Source organism: Podarcis filfolensis, assembly GCF_964270895.1.
Source record: "Podarcis filfolensis genome assembly, chromosome: 8".
NCBI classification, from domain to species: Eukaryota; Metazoa; Chordata; class Lepidosauria; order Squamata; family Lacertidae; genus Podarcis; species Podarcis filfolensis.
The window spans coordinates 62,575,677-62,595,867 of record NC_139611.1 but is presented as its reverse complement, the minus strand read 5'-3'; the positions used below and the strand labels follow the sequence as shown (position 1 = coordinate 62,595,867).

At 45.4% G+C, this 20,191-nt stretch overlaps 1 protein-coding gene and 1 long non-coding RNA gene across 3 annotated transcripts in view; one reads left to right on the top strand and one right to left on the bottom strand.

Annotated features, from left to right (window-relative positions):
• GRHL3 (grainyhead like transcription factor 3) overlaps positions 1-20,191 on the bottom strand; it is a 49,753-nt gene that overhangs the window by 944 nt on the left and 28,618 nt on the right. For both annotated transcript variants that reach the window (XM_083625540.1, XM_083625541.1), the window contains exons 10-15: positions 17,208-17,286; positions 14,637-14,770; positions 12,794-12,831; positions 11,870-11,958; positions 10,269-10,354; positions 8,847-8,911 (exon numbers count right to left, since the gene is read on the bottom strand). In XM_083625540.1, the coding sequence (XP_083481666.1) occupies positions 8,847-8,911; positions 10,269-10,354; positions 11,870-11,958; positions 12,794-12,831; positions 14,637-14,770; positions 17,208-17,286 (491 nt within the window). The remainder of the gene's footprint in view (positions 1-8,846; positions 8,912-10,268; positions 10,355-11,869; positions 11,959-12,793; positions 12,832-14,636; positions 14,771-17,207; positions 17,287-20,191) is intronic.
• On the top strand, positions 4-20,127 carry LOC310767982. Its single transcript, XR_014551137.1, has 4 exons — positions 4-4,709; positions 4,753-8,680; positions 12,092-12,193; positions 19,839-20,127. It is a non-coding gene; the product is annotated as an uncharacterized lncRNA (long non-coding RNA).

Genomic DNA, 20,191 nt, shown 5'->3' with positions numbered 1-20,191 from the left:
GAAAAGAAGCAGAACAGAGAGGCTCAGCTCAACAACCAATCCTTCAACAGCTCCCCATTGGAAGTCCCTCAAAGATGGGGAAACCCTGCAATTTTCTGAGGTGGGGAATTGCACTATAAGATCAAAACAATGTTCTTTGGCGGAGAGCCATAGTACTTCTCTCTTAGGGGGCTGACTGCCATTTTGAAAGGAGAAATGAATTCCCACCCCACCCTCTAGGGCAAGCTTAACTAAGCATCTGTTGAGGGCAGGGGGTGAAGAGGATGGCCTCTCCAATGACATATGTACACTTGCTTGTATCCAATCAAATGACAAATGCTCTTTAACTACAATATGGATAGTGGAGTGACTTGCTTCCACTTTCTGCTCTGTTCTGGTTGGAGAGGCCAGTAATCACATCCACACTGCACATTTAAAGCATCGTTCTTTGCCCAAAGAATCCTGAGAAGTGTAGTCTTTAGAGGGTGCCAGGGATTGCAGCTGTGTGACAGGTAAACTACAGTTCCCAGGATTCTTGGGGTGTGTGTGTGACTATATAAAGTTCTTGTTGAGCTTTCTCATTGGTATGTCCACGACAAGCACAGTACATCAAATCACTTGATCATATAATAATAAAGCACAAAATAAAAGCCAGTTGTACAATGTTTTCTAAGTACACAAGTGTCTTGTTTAAGACCAATGATAATTTCATGAATGAAAGTTTGATTTATGGACTTTGGGGCTTAAAACCCATTTACTGCCAAACCAGCATTATAAAGGAGATCTGATAATTGATCTCTTGGCTTTATTTTTTATTGAAATGGGAAGAGACCGTGGTGGGCTTTGAATCTGATTGTAGCTAGCCCCAGTGCTTGGAGGTGGAGTGTTTAACCTTTCCCCTTGTGCTATTTTCTCCAGTTAAACCCATACCCATCCCAGCTACTCTGTGCAGGGCTGGTGGTGAGAGTACAGTCCCCCTGCACATATAGTATGGGAGGGGAGAGGGCTATGCACTTATGCCCCAGGACCTTTGCTCCAATCAAACTGGCAGCCCTGTGCAACTCTATTTGAGTAAACATAAATCTGGGAAATTGATCACAGAACTCCCATGTATCGTGCGGTTTAGCTCTTACCTACCAGGAACAAGTCATTGTAATCATAGAGCATACACACCCTTCAAGCTACAATTCAAGGAATGTCAGCCAGCCTCAGATACAAGGGGGAAAATCCCAGGCCCATAAAGTCGGAACTGGATAGATTATTGTCATATTTTAAATTTCTCAACTGCAACCAGTTCTCTCTCTCCTTGTAGTGCACAGAGAGAGGCATTTTATATGGACAAGTAACTGCGGAAGAATTAGAAGGTTTTCTCATGTTGTACCTGGTGGTTTTGGGTTCTTTGTTTTTTTAGAAAAAACAAAAAACAAACCCCGGAGACTCTCTTCATTCAACATTGAAAGCTTATATATAACGACCCCTAATAAATTTTACCGCTCTTGCTGTTTCCAAAGCACAAAATTGCTCCCCTGAGGAAAGATGTCTGGGTTACGTGCTACAAAAGAGGGAGCTTCCAGGTGGAATGGTCTGAGAGTCAGGTGTGCTCTGCGCTCATGCCTGGCTCCCATAAGCCACCTGGTGTCTGTGTGCCTTGTCTGGCACAGCAAAGAGTAGCATCTAGCCAGCCACACCAAAGCATCACACTGGAGAGCACTTTAAGATACTTCCTGAACTGGTGTTCACCCCAGACTTGTACAGCTTACTACCCATTAGGTCTGATGCAGTTTGCCAGGCCCAGTGGAGGCTGATCTATTAGGATTGATGTGCTACTGCCCCACCAAGCTCAGCATGCCCTTGGCCAGCCCTCACCTGTCTACCTCCTTAGGTATAACCAGTCCCCGGGGTTGCATTGGTTGCTGGCTTCTTCCTCCTATAAAAGCTACACTGACTGCAAGAACTCAACACAGAAGGCCGGGGGAGACAAGAATTAGTCAGCACCACCTGCCATTGGCTCTGGCTTCACTTACTGTTTGGGTCCACTGTCTTCTACCCTACTGGTCTCAAGGGGCTCCACCCACCACTGGCCTGCCAGCCACATATAGCAGCCCAGCAGGCAGCCCCAACCTGTTTTGGAATAATCATAAGAAGGGTCTGCTGGATCATGCCAAAGGCCCACCTAGTCCAGCTTCTTGTTCTCACAGTGGGAAGCCTTAACATGCAAAACCTGAGCACAACAGCCTTCTCACCTGCAGCTGCGAGCAACTTGTATTTTGGGGTATATTGCCTCTTGACAGTGGAGGCAGAACATATAGCCTTGTCCTCCATAATTTGCCTAACCATCTTTTAAAGACATCCAAGTTAGCGGCCATCACTACCTCTTCAGTGAGAAAATCCCATAGCTTAATTCTGTACTGTGTGAAGAAGTCCTATCCTGTGTCCATCTGGAACCCTCCAACATCTAGCTGCCTTCAGGAACACATTTTAAGTAGTCTCAACTGAGTAAATGAGCCACTTCTTTTCCCTGTTACAGGTGCCTTACCAGTTTTCTTGTTTTTTCAAACAACTGGCAGGCCACAATTGTGGCTGATTAGTCATGCTTGGTGAGTTATGTACGTTGGCCTTATTCTCTCTCTAGCCTGATGCTCTCATCACCACCCACAACCTACCGAGGGCCTCCTTTCCCTTCTCCAAAGCCCTGCTCAGCTGTGGGCTGCATCAGGCACACCCTCTAGTGCTCGGCAGCTCTGCCGCTTTGCCTCTCTTTTCAGCCCAAGCCCTGGACTGGGTCCAACGAAAGCAATGAGCTCATCTGCCAAGCATTGATTGGGAGGTGCAGGGGAGAACCTGGGATACTCGATTGTATCTCACTCACAAGGAGGCCTTCAAGGAAACAGAGGAGAGAAAGTTTGGCAATGGAGGAGATGTTCCTCACCTGTCAGGCAAGGGGAGAAGGGCTGCGGTTTGCGGAGGACCTGGGGCGGTTCAGAGACACAGCTGCTTCTTTCAGAAGCCGCTCTGGAAAACCTCAGCTAGCTCATTCCCATGGAATTAAAACCTGCCCCTCCAAAACTGGAGGGCCTCTTTGCCTGTTCTGCAGATGAAGCCGACCCACGTCAGTCAGATAACCCTCCTTTGACAGGATGAAAGGCTTCCCTCACCCAGCTCATACAGGTGCTTTTTTTTAAGGGGCTACAGTAGCTTCCCTTCTAGCGCCACTATCAATCTAGGCCCAAGCTTGATGTAATGCGGCAACAACTGTGGGAACAAGGGCAGCAAACTTCCACTGGTTGGGAGCCAATCTGAAGCATGGGGCAGGGTGTTGGAGGCCCAAGTTTTAATCTCTGCACAGCCATGAAACTCTTTGAATGAATTTGGGCCAGCTGTGTTTGCCTAACCTACCTCACAGGGTTGCTGGGAGGATAAGGTGGGGTGATTGACACACCCACACACCAGCTCACCATCCAAAATGCCAATGTGATGAATGACAGTGATTATAATCAACTGAAGCTTAAGTGGGAAGGAACGATACAATATTAAAAAGTGGCCTTTCTAACATAGCGCTAAGTTTTGATTTGGTTTAGCCAAGGTTTGTTCAACAAACCACGAGCCATCTCACAGGTGAGCAAACAAGCCATGGCTCATTTCGACAAAGCTTGAGTTGCTTTCAAGATGTTCCTGCTTCATGCCTCTGTAGCTTGGTAAAGGGGCAGCCAAACACACCATGGTTAAACAAGGCTGCTGGCTTCAGACAGGCTACCAAACCATAGTTAAAACAAGCCACGTGTCATCAATGAACTACGGCTTCACATCATGGTTTGTTGCCAGGAAATAAGCCATGGTTAGTCTGCTGAGCTAGTTTCCAGATGCTGAAACACATCAAACTTTGCCTAAACTAACAATGGCTTAGCATTATCTGTGAGCCAAGCCAATGTGCTTTGCATGTGTGCTGTGTATGCAACCTGAGTCTCTTGGCATCAGTAACTTCCCAGGTTCTGGCCACTTGAACCAAGGACTTGCCAACCCATTATGAGCTATTATGCCATATTAGCTCTTCCTTGATTGGGATTATTAGAGCAAGGGAGGAGTCATTTCATGAAGACATGATGTTGGGGGCAGCAGATTTTTCAAGGGCAAGTTGGAAGTACTGAACCTTCCTGCTGACACAAAGCTGCAGTTGGTTGTCCAGGGATATCATGCAAGAGTGCTGGTCTTTTTCCATTTCAGTTTGCTGCTGACCAGGTCAGGGTTTGGTGGTTTCATTTATAAGCTTGTGACTTTGTATTCAGTTAATTGCACAGCAATTTGGATAATGAGCTTGTTTGTAAGTGAAAGACCTTTAACACCAGTCTCTGTTGTGTTTGCTGAGCTTGCTCATTTCTATTCAGAGCACAGAATTGCTAAGAGGAAAACTCAAACCTCTCTTTGGGCTCTACGCTTGGAACTTCACCTAATTCCAACAAACATGTGATTTCACAAACACATGTTTGCCCATTAACTGATGTGGAGGGACCAGCCAAGAAAGGATAATCAGCAGGTGAGGAAAGACTGTTCTGTCTTCAAGAATGCAGAGTAAGGCTACTTGCATGCACAAATGTCTGCATTAGTATTAGGAGGCAAACATAAAGCTAGGAACTCTGTTATTTCCTCATGAGGTATAGGACTCATCCAAGACAACCCAAAGAGGCAGAAATGATGCATGATACAGTCCTTATTGGATTGTACTATTTCAGATGGTACAGTGTTCCAGGCTCAATCCCTGGCATCTCCACTAAGAAGGGTATCAGACCACAGGGCCAATAAAACCTCTGCTCGAGATTTGGGAGAGCTGATGTCACTCAGAGGGTGCTTTCAGACGGTCACTATTTTCAGGATTAAATTAACTGGAATTTCTTGTATAACCAAACCATTTCTGAAAATGCACAGGAAAGTGTGGGATTACACTTGCTGGATGCAACATCGTCTAATCAGGATGAATGGTCACTAAATGTTCACTTTTATTTATTAATTTTATATCCTGTCCTTCCTTCCAAAGGTGCCCAGTCCAGCAATCCCACAAGCATTATAACAATTAAAACATTAAATCAAGTAACATCCTCTCCCCAAAGAATCATTGGAGCTATGATTTGTTACAGGTATGAGGGACTGTAGTTCTTTAAAGAGTAAACCGCAGTTCCCAGGATTTGTGTGTATGTGTTTGAAATGTATGGTGTGTACATACCATCATCAACACAGCACTGTGAATGGTCACGGTAATAATTTTATATACAAGTAAGTTTTAAAACAGTGATCACTCTGAATTTCTTACATTTCTCCCCTGACTACTTCACAACTAACTTTTTTCTTCTCTCTCTCTCTCTCTCTCTCTCTCTCTCTCTCTCGCTCTCTCTCTCTCTCTCTCTCTCTCTGTGTGTGTAGCTATGTATACCTTCCAATGCTCCATACATCTGATGAAGTGGACTACAGTACACAAAGATTTACACATATTGCCCATCAAAGTTTATACAATAATAAAAAAAATTAGACTTTAAGACTGTGTTGTTCTTGTTGCAACCGAGGAACATAGAATCTACATCTTGGGAAACCAGGGTCTGGTGCCATGAGAAAACATTAAGTGCAGCACCATGCAAAAATAACAAAGCTATTTTTCCTACAAAACCCCAAGGGGCAACAGCAATAGAACTCTCCTGTCCCTACTATGGGCTAGAAAGAGCTGCAGTTTTCCAGACACAACAAGATTAGGAGAAAGGGGAAGGAAGGGTCAGCCGCCCCATGACAAACATGCTAAACTTGCTCCTTGTCTTACAACATGGGGCAGGTGGGCAAGAGCAAAAAAAGATTAGCAACAGTCTAGCTCCCTCCCCCTGATCTATTTCTTTTGTCTTCTCCCAGACTCAAATGGCAAGGTGGAATGCAAAAGATCCTTAAGCCCAGCAGGGAAGCTGCTCTATTGTTCAGCCTGGGGGGAAGAGTTAGGTAGAGATTGCTAGGCCCCAAACAGAAATCGGTTACCTGAGGCTGCATACACAGCTATACCTTTAAGGCACATTCAAAGCGTATTCCTCCACCCCATCATATAAGTTATCAACACTGTTGGCTTCATTAACTATGAACCCCCCAAAATCAGGGATCCCCTCCAAACCATCTGTAAGGTTGTGTAATCTTTTTGTAGGGTGAAGCCTGCATTTTGTAGCTCTCTCCCCGCCCTGCCCACAAACCGAGTAATTAATACATCAAAACCAGGGTTCATAGTTAACATCCGGAAATCCAACATTGTTCGATTAAGCCGACATTATTGTTTGTTAAGGCTTGCTTGGAATGGTAACTTTGTGAGGGGTAAACTACAGTGCCCAAAATCCTCCAATGGGGCTTGAGGCAGAAAGCTGGGGCGCAAGGCAAGACAGTCCTCACATCTCCCCCAAGGTCACATTGATTAAGCTAATTGTTCCATCTCTGCTGGTAGCTACAAGTTGAGGTGGAGTGGGGTATCCGGCACCCCCAAATTAAGAGGCAAGAGGTGCTCAAATTATATGCAAACTCATTGTGGAGGCATTGATCCTAGTGATGAGTGTAACAACGTATAGGCCAGCTGTTTGGCAGAGCTATAGCTATGTGGGGGCTAGCCAGGTTTTTTGCCCCAGGCGAAACCTCTGGAGGGGAGCCATTGGGGCTGCCAGCCTGTGTGCGTGTGTATGCAAATGCGTATGGGGGGGGCGCCAAATTGGATCTTCGACCTGGGTGAAGATTAGCCTCATTTCGCCCCCACATTTGGCTCATGGTTTTCTGTTTTAGCCAAAAAGTCACAGTATTAGGTCTCACAGAGTTTAATGTCCCTGACTGCAGGCAATGTCCATTGAATTTGAGCTTCAGGTGCTCCGGTTTGGGTGATAGCATCTAAAACAACTAAGTGCTGTATCTGTACCATATTTAGTCACCCTGGTGGGATCACACACAGACACACACTTTCCATCCAAGACTGCATTGTTCCAGTGTCATCTGCCACTAGGAGTCAGAGGGTTACTGTGACCCTGCTAGCTTTGTGAAACAAACACTGGTGCCCTGGTGATTGAGATAAGGTAAACCTGTTGAGACCTCAGGCAACTACCTTGGGAGATAACAAAATACCCAACAAATTAGCCAGATTATTCCACTTGTGTACATATACACACACTTCTTGGTAATTCCTTTTCCATAGGATAATCTGGCCATACTACTGAGAAGCCAACAGGATTGCTAGGCCTTGTATGCCCCACAGACACGGGCAGACCTTCTGCATCTGGCTTTTTCCAAGAGCTCCCAAGGATGAGGAACCTATTTCAGCCTGAGGGCAGCATTCCTTTGTTGGCCAACCATGGGCAGAACAAAAAGTGGGTAGGGCAAGAGTCAAAGTGGGTGGGGCAGCAGATGTCACTCTTACCTCTGACCCTAGGCTACATACCAGCTATGCAAAAGCAAGTAGTTTCTACCCACCACCACCCATTTCTCCATCCAGGCAAGCAAGAGGCATTATATCCCAGTTCCATGATACTTCTCAGCCAGGCAAAAGCACTCTAGGAAGGTGTTGGGCAGGGCTTCTGAGGGCTTGGCCTGGGGAAGAGTACTGAGGGCCAGAGAGGGGCCTGAGTGGCAACATGGTGGGAATGTGGAAGAGGACCTTTTTTGGTGGCCACTCCCATACTTTGAAACTCTCTTCCTAGAGAAGCTAGACTGGCTCTCCCCTTATTGTTCTCCCACTGTTATTCCTGCAGGGCTTTGGGAAGCGGTCGCTTTTAAGGAAAGGGCTTTCATTCACACTGTGTTGTGTTGTTTTTACTCACTTTGTTTACTAGATTTTATAGATTTGCTTTACATTGTTTTAATTCTATTATAGTGAATTACATTGAAACTATTATCTTTTATATGTTTTTAGCTTTCTGTGTTTTATCCGTGTTTGTTTTAGTTTTTATAAGCCACATTGAGTCCCAGTTTTTGGGGAAAGACAGGATGATAATAATAATAATAATAATAATAATAATAATAATAATAATAATGATGATGATGATGATGATGATGTATCCCCAACCTTGCTTTAGGCAATCTGATCTGGGCCAAAATTACTTCCCTCCCTAAATGATGATATTCTTAGTCACTCTCCTCACAAAAGTGACCCAAAGTGACTTTCATCAAAATCAATTAAAACAAATGCAGAAATCATAGAATTGTAGAGTTGGAAGTGACCCCAAGGATCATCCAGCCCAACCCATTGCAATGCAGAAATCACAATGGAAGCATTCCTGACAGGTGGCTATAACCAATGAAATTCAAAGAACACAACTATACAGACGGGTCTTGCACATCCGCCCCCAACTAAAAAACGGCCAGTGATGATCTATCAGGTTTTGGTCATGGACAAAAGCACCACCTGCCACCAGGCTCAAAACAGCCCTGACCTTTATTGGATAATATTTCTCTAGGGACAAAAGCCTGCTGTACTATAGTTACAGCTATAGTCATCATGATGGCTCTTTGATACCCAGAGGATGAATGCTAGTTACCATGGAACAGCAGCAGGAGACAGCAGTTACCTGCATGAGTTAGCCACTGTGGGAATCTGGGTCCTAGATTTAGATAGGTCATTAGTCTGATCCAGCACGGCTGGACTTAAGTTCTTCATGGAGGTGCACAGAACTCTTCCTCAGAACCAGCACCACAACAGCGCTGAAGGCTGGTAAGAAGTTCTGCTGGTTTCTAAAGCCTGCATACTCAAGGACTACTCCCATGCTGAAATTGTCTTGCCTGTTTTCTAGTACAGCACCCACTGTCTATGTTACAGTGCAGAAAGTCACAGAGTGGAGCACACCACACAGAGTAAACATGGATGGGCCATCACTTACCCTCGCTTGCATTTTTTATAGACTTTATAGATGCTCTCTTCAGGCAGACCGTATTTTTCTGAAATCTGGAAGAGAAAAATAATATTCTGTCAATACTGTTGCACCCTACGAGAGGCATCCCCCCAGTGGATAATGTTCTAGCAGTAAAGGGAACCACTGCAGGCAATGCTGGAATCTCTGACCTACTGAGCCTGTAATCTTTTGCATTTTTATTTTATTGTACACCGTTTCAATATTTTTGGTAGCCAAGCAGTATATAAATCTGAGGATAAGATTAAAATTAAAATAATTATTTGGGAGCAGCCCAAACCTCTCTCCTGCAATCCCTTTTCTGACGCTTTCCCAAAGGCGGTTCTGTAAATTGATATTTCCCCCCCCCCAAAGTGCTGTTTGCTCTTTTCCAATGTAAAAGTGTGCAAAACCAACACACACACACAAGCACAGCCATAAAAAACGGCTATCAGATAATTTCAGACGATTGTTTGCTTTATTCCCCACCTCAGCAAAGAAGAGCTGGGGTTATCAGGAATGGTGCTGATAGACATCACAGAAATATGCTTCGCATTGTGTGCTCTGCAAACACTGAGAAGCGGGGAGGGGGAGGTGGGAGAGAGAGAGAGTTTCCAGCCAGCCCAAGGGAAAGGAAGTGAGGTGCAGAGGAGAAAAGCCTGACCAGAAAAACTTTCTCCACCTGGGAAACTGATTGGAGAAGGGGCATTTAACAGTGCGAAATATGAAAGTCATCAACATTAAAACAACATCAACAAAAAGATACACTTGGCAGGGGGGCTGTAGTTAGCTGTGACTTTCTGCATTGTGTAAAAGAGCCCCCATACTGGTCAAGGTCAGAACAGGCATATTGTAATCCAATATGCAATATGCATTCAAATATAACACCCCAAAAGTGATTGCACTACACTACTGGCATCAGTGCTGGCCCACGACCTTTGACTGACCAAGGCAGAAAAGCCTCATTACGCCTTTCTTATATTGAGCAACACAAAATCTTCTGCACAAGCCTCACTGGGCCTGCTGGGACCTTAAAGTAGCTCTTAGCTCTTCCAATGGAGATTCTGCAGAAGAAGGCCCTGCATGTCATGTAGTGTAGGGGTTTAAAATGTTGGATTAGGATCTAGGAGACTAAGGTTCAGAATCCCCACTCAGCCATGAAGTTTACTGGGTGACCTTGGGCCAGTCACTGTCTCTCAGCTTAACCTACCTCACAAGATTGTTGAGGCGAGAAAATGGGGAAGGGGGAGAACCATTTATGCCACCTTGAGCTCTTTGCAGGAAAAGCGGGATATAAATGCAACAACTCCCCCCAAAGTATTTACTATTACTTCATTAGGTAGCCTAGTAAATTTTATGTAGCAGAGATGACCGGGGGGCGGGGGGGGGGGGAGAGATGGGGGTAAAACTTACAGCATTCCTCAGGCCTTTGAGGTCTGGCGTCTTCAGCATGAGAGCATCAAAAACCTCCTCCGATTCTCTTCGTACATAGAGCAAGACTGAAATGTATGAAACAGACAGCTGTCACGTGTGGGCTCAGCCTTCAAGAGTTGGTCATTTCTAACTACACAGAGGCTACATACAGTGGTACCTCGGGTTACATATGCTTTAGGTTACATACGCTTCAGGTTACAGACTCCGCTAACCCAGAAATAGTGCTTCAGGTTAAGAACTTTGCTTCAGGATGAGAACAGAAATCTTGCTCCGGTGGTGTGGCGGCAGCAGGAGGCCCCATTAGCTAAAGTGGTGCTTCAGGTTAAGAACAGTTTCAGGTTAAGAACAGACCTCTGGAACGAATTAAGTGCTTAACCTGAGGTACTACTGTATACACTCCTGTTAACTCTGCATCCAGTGCACTCTTGCCACTGTTTTCGGATGTGATGTATATACAGTGTTAGCCACAATTTATATCTATACTCTCGTTTCTTATGAAATTAGGGCTATGTACACATTACTGGCTTAAAACGTAGTGAGGTTGTCTCCCCGTTCCGCACACTGTATTTTAAGTTGCATTTATATGCTGCTTTACACACCGGAGAATTGGTGGGGATGCCTTCACCCAATGCACATTTACCTGATTGGTTTCCCCACACTTGCAGCTCCCCCCCCCAAGCTCCTATTCTGTGAAGCTGTCATCTGTGCATGTGTTGTCATCTGCACAGGTACAACAGCTGTCTCAAATGCACACACCTCAGTTAATGCAGCTTAGGCTTTCAAACTGGATAGAAGCTGGTTTGAGGGAAATCGCATCAAGCAGCAGTATTTCTCAAGAAACTACAGGATAGATATGGATTGTGGGTAATGTCATGTGTACTCGGCTTCAAACACCAGTGTTGGGAGCACGCTGGAGTCAGAGTACCGTATTTTTCCATGTATTAGACAATGTTTCTCCATACACAGATAGGGCAGATGGGGGACGGGCGATTGGTTGCAGCCACGAGCAGGAGATTGTCAGCGGTGATTAGGCGGGTGATTGGTGGGTGAGGCAATGCCTGCTGGCGATTGGCTGCTGCTATGGCAATTGGACGGGCGATTGGCGGCTGCTGGCGGATGATTGGTGGTTTTGGCGAGCGTTTTTTGGCAACCCCTCAAAAAAAGCTCAACAACTGTGGGCAATCACCCCCTCATTTCCTTAATTTGGAGTCCCCCAAAATAGGGGTCGTCTTATACATGGGGGCACATTATACATGGGAAAATACAGTAAATGGCAATGTGTGTACAGCTATATTAAAAATAGAGCTCCTCTTCTCAGTCTGCTGAGACTTTGGAAGTGCCAGTTAGTTGTCCTTCACCCCACCAAGTTGCCCCATGATAAGATCCTCAAGGTGAGATCTCCTTTCTGGGCCTTGCCTTCAGCGCCATTTTTCATGGGCACTTGCTGTTTATTCCCTCACATTTTGGAAGCCCACAAGGCTCTTTCCTCATCTGTTCCACCTGAGGTTGTCGTTTCTTTGTCTATAGCTTGGTGTTGGGGTGGGGGTATGTGTGTGCGTAATCTCCGATAGCAATATTACCTCGTTGAGGGTCTTCCTCTTTGGCTTGCTTTGAAGCTAAAGGGTCAAATTCATCAGGAAATGAAGGGCAGCTCCTCTTTAAAGGCAACCTTAGTGAGGAAAATGAAAGTTCAGAAGATTCCAGGATGGGCACCAAGATTCAGAAACAAGTGGTTCAAATGTCAGTACTGATGCATTGTTAAAGAACAAAAACAAAAACACAGCTTTCCTTCATTTCCACAGGGCCAATGCAGAAAATGTCCTAGTGGATTGTGCCCCATGGAGAGGGTCCCTCTGGTCTCCTTCTCTGCTACTCCAAATCCAATTCCTCACATTGCCCAACAGGTAAGGACACCAATGATGCTGAGCATTCTTCCTGCATCTCCAACCATTTCCTTGTGGAAGGCTAGGTTGTGGCAAAGTTCATGGTACAAGTCCTGCTCAGAGTAGACCTACTGACGTTAATTAACATGACTAACTTAGGTTCATCTATTTCAATGGGTCTACTTTGAGTACAACTTCTTTGGACACAACCCAGCATATATATCCTTGCCCTCAGTCTCACAGCACTTCAGCATAGCTCCTGTTCATTTGGTTTCAATGGGATTCTCACTCCAGATAATGTCCTACCAACATTATATTTCACCACTTTTATATATCCTGCATTTATTCCATTAGGGACCTCAAGATCTGGTAGACATCAACTTTGCAGGGCTGAAGGCACCTGATACAGCAAACTTCCCGCAGTTAATTGTGTCTGGGTTTGGTCAGTGCCTGGATCAGAGGCCTACTTATGTGGCCTTGACAAGACTCCCAGAGAAAGATGGGACAGAAACAAAATCAAAATGGGAAGTGGGAACAGGGCCAATGGGCTGTCTAATTATGCAAGAATATATTGGACATGTGAGCCAAAGGGGGCGGGGGGGATGAATGCATATTTTGTACCTGCTAGAGTCATGTGGAACACCAGCGGTGGGTAATGCCTGTTGGAAAAAAAGAAAAGAGAGACGCTTTAGTCCTTTGAGATTAAAAATGCCCCAAACGTTTTGGGGCAAAAGCATTGTGGCCTCTCAGAAGGAAATCTTCTTCAGACTCTGTGGGTTGTATTCACCCAAGTCCTACTCAGAGTAGATCCCCTGAAAGTAATGAATCTAAGTTAGTCCCATCTATTAACTTCAGTGGGTCTACTCTGAGTAGGACTAGCATTGAATACCAGCCTATGTGATAATTTAAAAGATAAATGGGGTGTACTTATTAGTTATGCATGCCCAAGGTTCTGATTCCTTGTCTTAAAAAAAAAGGGGGGGGTAACTGACTTTGTATTTATAATGTTGTTATGGTTACAGTGAGGTTTAAGAACAACATCCAGAAAATAGAACAGTCCCACAGCACCCTGCTTTTGCAATTTAATCATGAACCTATCTGAGAGTAGACCTTTCAATCCTCTCCCTCCCCTGCTTAAATTGTGCTTCTGTGGCCAGACACTCTCCACTCCTGCTCTCTAATCTCCTCACATCTTTATGTGAATCCATTTTGACTTTTAAATTCCTCCTCAAAGCCTGCACTTTCCTTGCTAGGTATCCCTAGACAGACAGTGAGCAGATATCTACACTACAAAGAAGAGAAGAAGAAGAGTTTGGATTTGATATCCCGCTTTATCACTACCCGAAGGAGTCTCAAAGCGGCTAACATTCTCCTTTCCCTTCCTCCCCCACAACAAACACTCTGTGAGGTGAGTGGGGCTGAGAGACTTCAAAGAAGTATGACTGGCCCAAGGTCACCCAGCAGCTGCATGTGGAGGAGCGGAGACGCGAACCCGGTTCCCCAGATTACGATACTACTGCTCTTAACCACTACACCAAACTGGCTCTCAAACTTAGGTATAGTTTTAAACCAGTTTATCATTTATGGCATCCCTCACAGAACGCTGGGAATTGCATTTTCAGGACATGACAAGTTCTGTCATGGAGCTCAATTACACAATTAAGTTCCCAGTGTTTCCAGGGAGAGGGGAAATACTTCTTCTTCTTCTTCTTTTAAAAAAGAACAGAAGTCTGGGGGGGGGGTAGAACTGCCCTTAATCAGTCACTTTCTTGATGCTATGCCTTGCACTGCTGTATCTCTTTTTTGCTTCACACAAAATTTACAGTGCAGCGTTTAAACCAAGGCTGGGAATCTGTGGCCTTCCAGATGTTGTGGGACTCCAACTCCCATCAGCCCCGGCCAACATTAGCCAATGGCCAGGGATGATCGGAGCTGGAATCCAACAACGTTTGAAGGGTCGCAGGTTCCCCGTCCCCAATTAAAACAGCATGCCTCTTCTCCCCAAATCCCTACTCTTGCATTGAAAGGTTCCTTTGAAACAAACCAAAATTGAGTCTCGATGCCTGAAATAAATTGAGATAATGGCATCATTAATGGTGGCTTCCTTCCATTCCTGTAGCAGGAGGATGCTTCACTGCCTTAAGAGGTATTTGAAGGCAACATGCAGCGGGAGCTGTAAGGGGCAGGGGCAGCCTGCCCCATTTTGCTGCCTGAGGTGAAACAGGAAGGTGCTGCCCTGCTCACGTGCTGTGTGTCGCTGGTCCTGCTTACCAGGGTCACATGGCTGCGACTTCCTGGTTCCAGCACGATTGTGTGATAACAGCTCAAGATCACGTGAGAGCCCCATGAGATCGCGTGGAGGCCTCACACGGCTCTCATAAGATTTCTCCAGAACCCAGAAGTTGCCACAGCTACTTCTCCTTCGTGTCTCATGGATGGGCTGGCTATGGTAAGGGGGACTTACCGTTCCACATCTCTGGAGGTTTGAAAAGTGGACGTTTGGAATAAACAGGACGGGCTGGGTTTCCAAGTCAGCCTGTGGCTTGAGATACGTTATTTCATTGCCTCGGAAGCCCGAAACCAAACAGCTTTTCAGACCTGGAAGGAAGAAGAGAAACTTAGTTTTCCACCATGTTTGTTGCTATAGAGACTCATCAAGAAGGGGAGTGGCGGAGACTCATCCAAGCCATGGGTGCTTTAGCTGAGATTCCTGCATTGCATGACTTGATGACCCCCAGGGTCCCTTCCAACTCTACAGTTCTATGATTCTAAGTAATGAATGCCTCAGTTTGCAAGATTAGGACAAGACCAGCCTTCCCCAATCTGTTGCCTTCCAGTTGCTTTGGACCACACACTCATCAGCCCCGGACAAAATGTCTGGAAGGTACATGGTTGAGGAAGACTGGGCAAGACAGAGGGGACCTATGAGCACCCTCCCAATGTCTTTCCCTTTGGTTAAAAGCAGCTAAGCAGTGAAGGAAATACTCAAACTGCAGCATCCTCATCCTTCAAAACCTGCACTTATCCGAATTTTGCAATGTAGTTCTCTATAGTCAACTAATGAGCACAGAAATGCATATAACTGGGGTGTAGTTTGTATAAAAATGTGTAATATTAGTGAAGACAACATACAAGAAAGAATTATGGTAGGGAATATTGCTTTGCAAAAAAAGCCACATATTCAGAGAAATTTGCCAGTGAATTTTCACGTGGCCTTGAAAAAAATGATGTGGAAAGGTAGAGAACTGGAGTTAAGATTAGAAAAATGAGAAGCTGAAAGAAACCCAAACTGACTCATTGACCAGCCCTTACTCTCTGCCCGAAAAACATATCCACAAGGTGGCTGAGAATTGTTTTTTTAAAAAAACCAATGAGGTTGGAGGGAGGAGGAAATTCAAATGGAAAAGACAATAGAAACAGACAAAAAACAAAGCCAAAACAAAGACCCAAAGTTGAAGTCTCAGACTTCATGCAACACTGACACAATCTGATCAATCAGCACACACACTGAGCTTTCTGAAATAACAATAAAAAAGCCTTTGGGGAACTATTTAACTGAGAGGTGGCCTGGACACTGTTTCTGGAAAGCAAGTTTCTGTAATTTTCACAATCTAATTTTCAGACAAGAATGATTAGATGTGTCTGAAGAACATAAAAAAGTCCAGAATAGAGCATAAGAGTTTCTGTCTCACCTTATTATTAGTAATAATAACCTCTAGAGCGCCTACAGTAATTAGGTGCCACACACAAATCAAAAAGACACCTGCCCTGCCTTCGAGCTTACAATCTCAGAGACTAGACTTATAAGAGAAAGGGAGTGGAGGGGGAGAGTAGAAGCCAGAGGATAGGGATCAGTTTGACAGTGCCAAAATGAAGAGATATCTCATTCAACCGAGATCTTCTTCTCATTGGTCCCCCACTTTTGGAAGCTGTCTTTGGCTCCATACACACAGCACATCTGAATAACATTCAAAATACCCCCCCAAAAAGAATCATGGGAATTGTAGTTTGTGAAGGGTGCTAGAAGTGTAGCTCTGTCAGCAGTAAACTGCAGCTCCCAAGATTCTATGGAGGAAGCCAAGTACTTAAAATGCACATTAAATGTATGAATGCAGCCTCTGACTGTGTCAGACCAATGGCTCATCATAGTTGAGCCAGTGGATTAGACACTGTCCTAGGCTGCATACTATTGACACCTACTGCCAGCGGCTATCCAGGTTTCAAAGGAGGGGTCTTCCCCAACCCTACTTTGGGATGACAGGGATCAAATCCGTGTCCTTTTACAGATGCTCTCCGACTGAGCCACAGCCTCTCTCCAGCGGTGCCCAAATTGCAAAACTCTCAACTTGAGGCATGTTCATCAGGCACGTTCGTTGCTAATTTTTAGGCGCCAGGCAAAGTCCGCCGGGAGCTTTTAGTCGTATTTTAAGGATCTCAATCACTGGTTTTAGCTGCTATTTTTATCTTGCCACACTCGTTTGCTCTTCTTCCACCTTTCTGTAGTTTTTATTGCTGTTTTTATTTGACATGCTGTTAATTCTGTTTTGAACGTGGAACTGTTTTGTAAGCTTCCCAGAGGGCACGTGTCAGGGCATAAGGATCCCATGAGTAAATAAATAAATAAAAACGAAAGAGGTGCGTTTGTAAAAACAACCCTTGAAATCCAGTTAGGGCCAGGCTGAGCTGACCCCAGCAGCTGCTCTTTGCTGGGATGAAGACAGAGCAATTTCCCTGCAGCCCTTGATCCTTCTCCGGTCAGGGACTAGGGCTAGATTGCCCTTGCCTTCTTCCTCTTTGCAACCCCCCAAGGCAAGGGACTGTTGCAGCAGAGGCCTCTCTAGCAAGCAGAGGGAAGCGGGTTATCTGCAGCTGAGGGTCCTAATCACCAGGCATCTCACTCCCTGGGCCATCCTGCGCACCATGCATTCGAAGCGCACTCTGCCGGCAGCACATGACCTCACACACCCTCCCCTGAAGGCAGCGTTTATATACACAGGGCCCACACCAGCTTCCTCGCCCCGTTCCACTCACTCACCATTGTTATTGGCGTCCAGGCATTTTCCCTTCCTCCTGAACTGCTTGCGTTCATCGTCCCGCATCTTCCTCTCTGCTCCCTGCAAGGGAAGTTGAAAGAGATGAGAAGCCGAAAACTTACCAGCACAGGCAACTCCCAATTTACAACACGGCTTACGTTCCAAGGCGCCACACATTTAAGTGAATTCGCATCTATTTGAAACACCTCGAGAAAGCCTGCAAACGCCCCTTTCAGTGACGCTTTTGTGATGGTTTTAGGTCACGTCTGGGTTTGGTGCAACGCACGCACGGCCGTGCATGTATCTGATGCGTCTGAAACGATGGCAGCCTGTATGTTGCTGTGAAGCACGTGCCTCCTGAGCATTCGTGGTATTAATAATACTGTCACTTGGGAGGAGATTGCGTCATCTCAGGAGCAAGGCCGCAGCGAGGGGGTGGTGAGGTGGGCCCCCGCCAGGGGCGCAGGCAAGGCAGCGGGCACAAAACTGGCTGGAGGAGAGGCAGAAAGAAGAGCTAATTTGTCCGTGGCTAGGGGGCGCAATCTGGGCGGTTCTGCCAGGGGCGCAAGATCACCTAGCTATGGCTCTGCTCAGGAGCCTGTGCACCAGACACACTGCACCTCCAGGTCCTTGTTTGCAAAGGCAACGCTGCCTAGTTTCAGGGGGAGAGGCAGGTGTTGCTTCCAGTGAAAATGGCAGCTGAGGTGGCTCCGTTAGGGGAACCGAAGCATTGCCCCACCAAATGCAGTCTGCCTGCACCTGACCGCCTTCTTGCAGCCAATGTAAAAGGTAGGACTGCTTCTTCCTCCTTCGTCTCAGGAAAAGCACAGGGACAAAACCAAAACTTGTTGGCTGTGGTTCTACCTGCTCCCCATCTTCTGCCCTACTGGTCTCAAATGGGAGCACCCACTGTGGGTAAATGGGTACACTCATAAAGGTACACCTTCATCGCAGAGATTTACCTAGGATCAGGGTGGATAAAAATCAATGTGGTTTTTAAAAATAATAATAATCAGATTTTTAAAAATTTAAATCAGATTTTTAAAAATTTAAATCAGATTTTTAAAAATTTAAATCGGATTTTTAAAATAAAATGCTTTTGGAGGAAAAATCTTTCTGAATATAGTTTTCCGTTTAAGTTACACTATAGTCCAAAGGGTATTCATCAGGAAAGAAGGATTTGTTTTAAGTTTTTCATGTGTGCTAAAACTCAGCCTAAAGTTGTTGTTGTTTTTAATTGTTTAACCACACCAGTTAACAAACATGGATACATACGCTATAATGTTATTGTTTCAGCTAAATAAATAGTTTATATTGTTATTAAGGAAATGATTATTTTTCTCCTTCCATTAAAGTACAGCAGAAAAGTTGTCCAAATATAAACGATTAACTTATTAAACCTCACAATAAGTTCATAATTATCTCTCTATGCATTTCTAATAGTATAACGAAATCAGTAATTTTTGATATAACTGTAAAAACTACTCTAAAAATTTATTATTCCAAAAAATGAAACCTTCACCTGGTTGTGAATATTAAGATTATACCAGCAAGAATGAGTCTTTCTATAAAAAATAGAGATTTAAATCAAGTCTTACTGACTAGTGATTTAAATCGTGATTTAAATCAATTTGATTTAAATCAAATCCACCCTGCCTAGGATAGCCAGATGCAAAAAGAGGACAGCTTAAAGCAACTATTTAAAAATCCAGGTGATTTCAGCAGATGTAGGTATTAAAGGTGCAGGGGCCCTGCCCTCTTTTGCATCTGTCCTCCCTAGATTATACCTGCCTGCCCCTAGTGATTTATGGCTAGGGAGAGAAGCCAGGTTTCTCCACCTTCCCCACCCCTGCTCCAAACATTGTGTTCCAAATTGCAGCCCATTGACTGTGTGCCGCAGAACACAACAGGATGCTTTCAGAGAACCAAAGAAGCCCCTTCTCTGGGCATCCTTGGTTCCATTTCTCAGTTACCCTGAGCTGGGCAGGGGGGAGAGCAATGCTGGAATATGTGTGCGTAATATATGTGCATGGCAGCCTGCATAAGCAAGAGCAGAGGCAGAGCACTCTTTCCATTTAAAATACAAGCTTGCCATTTAAATGCAAGCATTTATCTTAGGGGCAAACTAGATGTGGCATTACCGTATTTTCGGCCTATAGGACGCACTTTTCCCCTCCAAAAATGAAGGGGAAATGTGTGTGCGTCTTATGGGGCGAATGCAGGCTTTCGCTGAAGCCTGGAGAGCGAGAGGGGTCGGTGTGCACCGACCCCTCTCCCTCTCCAGGCTTCAGGAAGCTATCCGCAAGCCGTGGGAGCCTGCGGGAGTTCCCCCCGGGCTCCCCCGGCGTGTGCAGAGCTGCCTGCATCCCGAAGCCCCGGCGCGCTGAGTGGTTGCGCCGGGGCTTCGGGTAGCTCTGCGCAAGCCCCGGGAGGGCTCCCACGGCTTGCGGAGAGCAGCCTGTTCTGGGGGCTGGGGTTGGGGGAAGCTCGGGCTTCCCCCGCCCCAGCCTCGCGCCTTGGGGGGGAATAAATTTTTTCCCCTTTATTTCCCCCCCAAAAAACTAGGTGCGCCTTATGGGCCGGTGCGCCCTACGGGGCGAAAAATACGGTAATTTTGTGACGGCAATTAACAGGCATTTTGGAGTTGGGAGAGAGACACCATGAACCATTATCTCCAAAGAGAAAGAAGATTGTAATCCATGAAGCCGTTTCAAACAGGGGAAGCTAAAATTATAGGAGATGCTGTAATTCCACAGGCAGATATGTGTTCCCAGGGAGTCTTTGGGGTCGTAGTTCTCAAGCAGCAGTCCCTTCATCCCACATAGCAAGCCATTTTTTAAAACGAAAGGACTTTTGGAAGAGGTCAGGGTTGTGTATGTCAAATTGCTGTTCAAAAAAATAAAAAGCCTTTGAGAAACCCAAAGTAGTTGTTTGGGTCCCAGCCTATAACTGGAGCCAAAAATGCAGAATGCAGGCCTGCACATAT